We start from the raw sequence: 5,768 nt of genomic DNA on the forward strand, positions 1-5,768 counted from the left end.
CCCCCCCCCCCCCCCGAACTGGCAGAACTCCAGGTCCTGGTCGCAAATGCGACCGCTGCAACTCTGGTAGTTCCGCCAGTGCATAGAGCCCTTGTGAAAGGGTCCCTAAATTGTTTTTGTTTAACTCTCAGAATTACAGCTGGAAACATTTTTTTGTATTACTAAATAAATGCACTTCTGTAAATACCTAAAATTATAAGGGAAATGTGCGCTGTCAGCGGTAGTTAAGGAAATATTTATAAAACAATGGTTTAAACCATTCTTATTCATTTTCAGGTTGGTTTTTTCTATTTGCAGTATTTAAAAAAATTTGTTTCATTTTGAGGGCTAGTGATTGGCCCTTATGTAAGGGCATAAGAGTACTTTTTTTGCAACAATTTAACCCTTTCTTTCTAGTATAGATTACTCCTGCTACAGTTTAATATAACAGGATTGCAAAATAAATTTCTGCCTAGTAGCCTTGCTAAGCCACTCTTGGCCATGAAATGAGGTCTGAAGTAAATCTAACTGGCAGTGATTTGGCGTCAGCACATTCTCATTTCTAATCTGTAATTAACAATTGCCTAATATTGAAGTAATCTCTCTTAATCTGCCATTTGAAACAGTTTCAGCTTCATTCCTCAGTTTTATTACCCACTGATGTTGAAATCACTTTTACAGTATGCTATGTAGCAAACAATCATGCTTGTGTTCTAGTGATACTAGATAAATACATTGTGCGTTACTGAATTAAACTGCAAGCAAAATGCGGGATTTAAATGAAAAATAAAGTATTTCTGTTGTGAAACAAATGTAATACATCAAGATCACGTAGTGAGTTATACTTGGCCATTGCTGCAATATTTATGGCTACTGAAAGCATAAATAGACAACTGTTATTCAAATCCTATAGTAAGGAAACTGAAGAAATTGTATTGTGTACATTAACAGTCCTAGATTCAGAAGCCAAGGCAGTTGATTGGCTATAGTTATAGAGCTATAAACGGCTCTTCCATTCAAACGTGTGTCAGGACAAATAAACACGTGCAGTATATTCCTTCAATGCAAGCATCTTCCCTGGGTTTTATCCCTTTTTAAACACCATGCAAATACAGAAAAATACCTGCCTGCCTGTATCCTTGCCTAAGTCCTGTTGTGGGCTGACAATGCACAGGATTTTTGTGGGATGTTGTCAGCCCTGCCAAGTTTTCTCTTGCCGAACTACATAAACCCTCCTACTCTCCAATCTCCACAATATAAAGTCTAATTATTCTGTAGTTCCAGGATAAGGACTGGGAGGGCTCATTATTCTCTCCCCTAAGGATAACAGTGGGAGTGAGTACTGCACACAGGACAGCTCTTAATTTCCGACGTGATCAACAGATATTTTTGCTTTTATCAAAAAAAGATAAAATGCTTTCATTGGTATATTTAACAGATCAAAAGGGAGCAAAATAAGAGAACTTTTTATGGCTGGGATTTATATACACTTTATAAACTGCAAAAATATTTGCAAGTACACAGGTGCTCTTTAAGAGGGATGCTAACCAGAAGGCATTCATGTATTCGTTTGTGCGCTGATATCATCATGTCTTGCATTTATTATGAGATTGAGGGAACTTTGTAACTGTTTGTCACTGTTGTAAAGTTTTTTTTATTACATTGGTTAAAGTTTGTCTAGAAATGATTTTATAGTCTTTGTCCTACAAATTCTTTGAAGACTTTTGACAAATTTCTATCATAGGCTCAGTTCACCAAGCTATAACAGTCATTATTTGCCATAATGTCCATTTCAGAAATGATCACTGAAATGTAAATTTCTGTTATGGCAAATACACGTGCTATACTTTTGTGAATCGACCCTAATGTATTTAAAAAGACTGCAGAAAATTTCAGGTAAAAGCATTAAAAAATCAGGTATTTTAAATGCGTACTTGTAGTGATCTCTCTCCCCCCCCCCCACCCCTTCTTCCTTTTTAAAAAAAATTGTTTTTTCATTCACTTGTTTATTGTCTTAGAACTTGTCAAATAATTTGACTACTCCTGAAGAGTTGATATGGAGCCTCCTCCATACTTGCATGTCCTAGCCCCCTGCCTCTTATTGATTGTACAATTACTGACTGTGCTGGCTTAACTCCTCCAAACCCCCTCTATCCCGCCTGCATAACTCGTTATGTTGTTGCCAGGAAAGGAGAATACCATAGAGTAGAACTTGACAGCTCTGAGTCAGCTGGGGCTGTTGATATCACATGTCTGCGCAAGGAAATTATTTTACAAGTAAATGGCGTGCTCATATATTGTAAGTGTACATTTATTTAAATTTTTTTAATTTAAAGCAAGAAGTTATCAGCCCTTTTTAAAAGTCAGGATCACTGATAATGTATCCGCCATCATTTTCCTTTCAACATGCCATAACTTAAGTGAGTCTGTACTTTGCCCTTATTAGGTGTATAACCGGTTTACTTTGCAGGAGACATTTAAGCATGCTGTATGTACCTTCCCTGCACTGCCCTGATGGCCACCTGAGAATCCCCCTAATGGCTTCCACATGACTCCTTTTGGCGAATGGCCACTTGGGCACCTAAATGCTACATTCTGGGATGGCCGTGAGAGTATAAGGTATTCACCCAAATATCTAGGTACCAGGTATTTCACGGATGGATTGGTGGTGGATAAGGCTCATAGGGGAGCACTAGGAATGTAAGATACTGGCTGATTAAAGTCCTTGTAAGGTGAACCTTTTACTCTGCTAAGTGTGCAAAATAAATATGTACAAAGGTTACAAATGTCCTGACTGTGGAGGATGTGAGGAGACATTATTTAAATCTAATTTTACAACAATTGTCTTTTACAGAGGATTTGATGTTGTCACAGATTCAGAAGTTATTGAAATGTACCATGGTTCCCATGTACCATTGGAACAGATGAGCGATTTCTATGGAAAGGTAATACTACAATATTGGGTTGATTTTTTTAATTTTTTTATTTGGTGAGTATATAATGTTTATGCTGTCCGATTGGTCACTTAGTGTGTGTGACAGTGAGTGAGTGTGTGTGTGTGTGTGTGTCAGTGAGTGTGTGTGTGTCAGTGAGTGTGTATATTGGTGTGTTTGTGTGTGTGTGTGTGTGTGTGTGTGTGTGTGTGTGTGTGTGTGTGTGTGTGTTTTCAGTAATTATAGTCAGAATGTTTGGTAAATATGAAATAGTCTATACATTTTATATTGTATTTATTTAGCCAGATGGTGGAGTTCTTGGTCTATCTTCAAATGTACAATTTTTTTTATCAAAAGTTCAAGCTAAAATAAAAATGACTGGAGTGACCCACTTTCACTCAAAGGGGACCAGCCTAAAAAGGATTACTCTTGTGCTGTCTATTTAGCCAACTCCTAGTGCTCTGGGGATCCTTTGTCATGTATTTGTAAATATAGTGTGTGTGGGAGTTTTCAAACAAACTAGTTCTTGGGATATGGGGACTGTTCATCAACACGTCGCAACACAACACTGCCGCACTGTATCAAACATTGTTTGCTCTAGTTGCGAGTAGCCCTTGCACAACCATCCTAAGGAATAAATACCAATACAACTATACCTTTTGCACCAGTCTTTCAACTGGTTTGTGTTTTTGTTAGACATTGGGTACATGTTACAATTTTCTTTTAACTCTGCAGAGCTCTGAAGGCAACACACTGAAGCAATTTATGGACATATTCTCATTGCCAGAGATGGCTCTTCTCTCTTGTGTCAATGACTACTTTCTAAAAAACAACATAGACTATGAACCAGTCCATCTATATAAAGATGTCAAGGTATGTGTAAAATTCTATTACAGTAAAGCTGGCTTTGTTTGGTTGTTATACATATATGTCAGAACAATACAAGGCAACAATAATCATTGATGGTAACAAGAAGGAAAACTAACTACAATAGTGCGATGTTGAAGTACAACAGCATAGCACCATTACCAATGATAGAAGATATGAGCTTAGAGCAATGTGGCCCTGTCCAAATTAATGTTTCATAGAAAGATAACGTATGAAGAATGTCGACACATCTCTGTGGTTCTTATAGCAATCAAACATAAACAACATTACCAGTGAGATTCCATTTTGGTATCACACAAAGATCTATGCAAATGTCGAACTCCCAAATCAATAGGAGAAAGACAATGTACCAAGATGGTAAGTAAAAAAACAAAACAAAACTCTTGCAAGTTCTAGTTCTAACAAAGATGAATGGGCACACCCTTACCAAAGGATCTTCTGGGATTCTGCAACGCTTTCCACTTCTCTTTTTATTAATTTTTTAAAGATCATTGTTATTAAACTTTACAGTTTACATTATATTATATTGCATATAAGTAACAATAGCATCCGCAACAATGAGGCAGCAAACCCAAAGTAAAGGGAAACTGAAGCAGACAAGTGACAATAAGTTTCACATATACAATGTCAAAATAGGTGCATAAACATTGTTATTTCAAAACACCCCTGGTTCTGAATCTCCGACTCTCATGAATGCCCATTATGTACTCAGTGCTGTAATCCAGGATCACTTTAAAAAAAAAAAGCTAAAATATGGACAAGGTTACTGTGTTTTGTTGAAGGGCCTTCATTTTTTGTCTTGATCATAATTGTGCATGCCTATTGTATGGCTTGGCAGTGTTTTAATGTTCCACTTGATCAGATGTGTAATGGTATACACATTTCCTCTTTTATTGAAAAACTATTTCCATTTTTCCATGCACCCGGGCAAATAACTATTTGTTTACCGTCAAGAGTTTCCAGAATCCATATCTTCCTGCTCTTTTGTCCTAATACTGCAAAATTATAAAAAGCCGGAATTTTATTTGCATCCAGCCTTTTGGTATAAATATTGCATCCCCATAATGCTTTGATGTTTGTTTACAGAGCAATAAAGCTTTTTATTGAGACAAACCTCCTAAAATTTACTTGTAATATATTTTTTGGGAGTTTGAAATGCTTAGAAATGTTTACTACATCCCTAAAATATGTGACTGAGATAACTGTCCTCCAGTATTTCATACATCAGTAAGATTGAACATCTGTTTATGCAGAATCTTTATTTTGAAAAATGTCAGCAGCTACTCTGGCATGACCTATTCTTAGTTTAAACATGAGCTAAGCAGCTAGACATCTGCAACAAAGTATGATAAAACTCTTTTATATATTACATGTTGGATTGGGGGTGCTTCCATGTGCAAATCTCAGACTGTATGGTCATGTTTATGTGTGAGCAGCATGAGCGGTATCTGAATGCACTTAGAATTAAGTAGGTCCGATTTTTTGCAGATAATTTACGGTCTGTTATATTGTGGCTAGCACACCTAGTTTTTTGTTTTATTTACTGGCCTTTTCTACATTGTTATGAACTTTGAACTTTTCCTTTTTTATTACCAATCATGCTTCTAAGCACGTAGGCGCTTTTCTAATTATATTTTTTTATTTTATTCACTAGGATGCAATTAGAGATGTTCATGTGAAAGGACTAATGTACAGAGCTGTGGAGGCTGACATTGGTAAGACCTTTTTCTGTGATAGCAGCATTTTACTCATTTTCTCTGAGCAGCTCCCTGCCAGTGATGTAAGGAATGCACGTAAATGTAGATGTGCGATTTAAATTTCATGTTAATTTGTCTAAATCAGTTCGCCTTTTGGCAAAATTCCGAATATTGTTTTTTGGTCTTGTAAGCACAGATTATGTTTTTTTTTCCCTTCTAGATTTATATATTTTTGTCCTTCTTTTTTTTTTTTTTTTTTTTTTTTTTTTTT

General features: G+C 36.3%; 1 protein-coding gene across 2 annotated transcripts in view; it reads left to right on the plus strand.

Annotated features, from left to right (window-relative positions):
- Positions 1 to 5,768, plus strand: part of NT5DC3 (5'-nucleotidase domain containing 3) — a 41,401-nt gene that overhangs the window by 22,612 nt on the left and 13,021 nt on the right. For both annotated transcript variants that reach the window (XM_018559674.1, XM_018559673.1), the window contains 3 exons: positions 2,834 to 2,924; positions 3,648 to 3,785; positions 5,455 to 5,515. In XM_018559674.1, coding sequence (XP_018415176.1) covers positions 2,834 to 2,924; positions 3,648 to 3,785; positions 5,455 to 5,515 — 290 coding nt within the window. The remainder of the gene's footprint in view (positions 1 to 2,833; positions 2,925 to 3,647; positions 3,786 to 5,454; positions 5,516 to 5,768) is intronic.

Source organism: Nanorana parkeri, unplaced genomic scaffold, assembly GCF_000935625.1.
Source record: "Nanorana parkeri isolate BGI_ZX_2015 unplaced genomic scaffold, ASM93562v1 scaffold411, whole genome shotgun sequence".
Classification (NCBI taxonomy): domain Eukaryota; kingdom Metazoa; phylum Chordata; class Amphibia; order Anura; family Dicroglossidae; genus Nanorana; species Nanorana parkeri.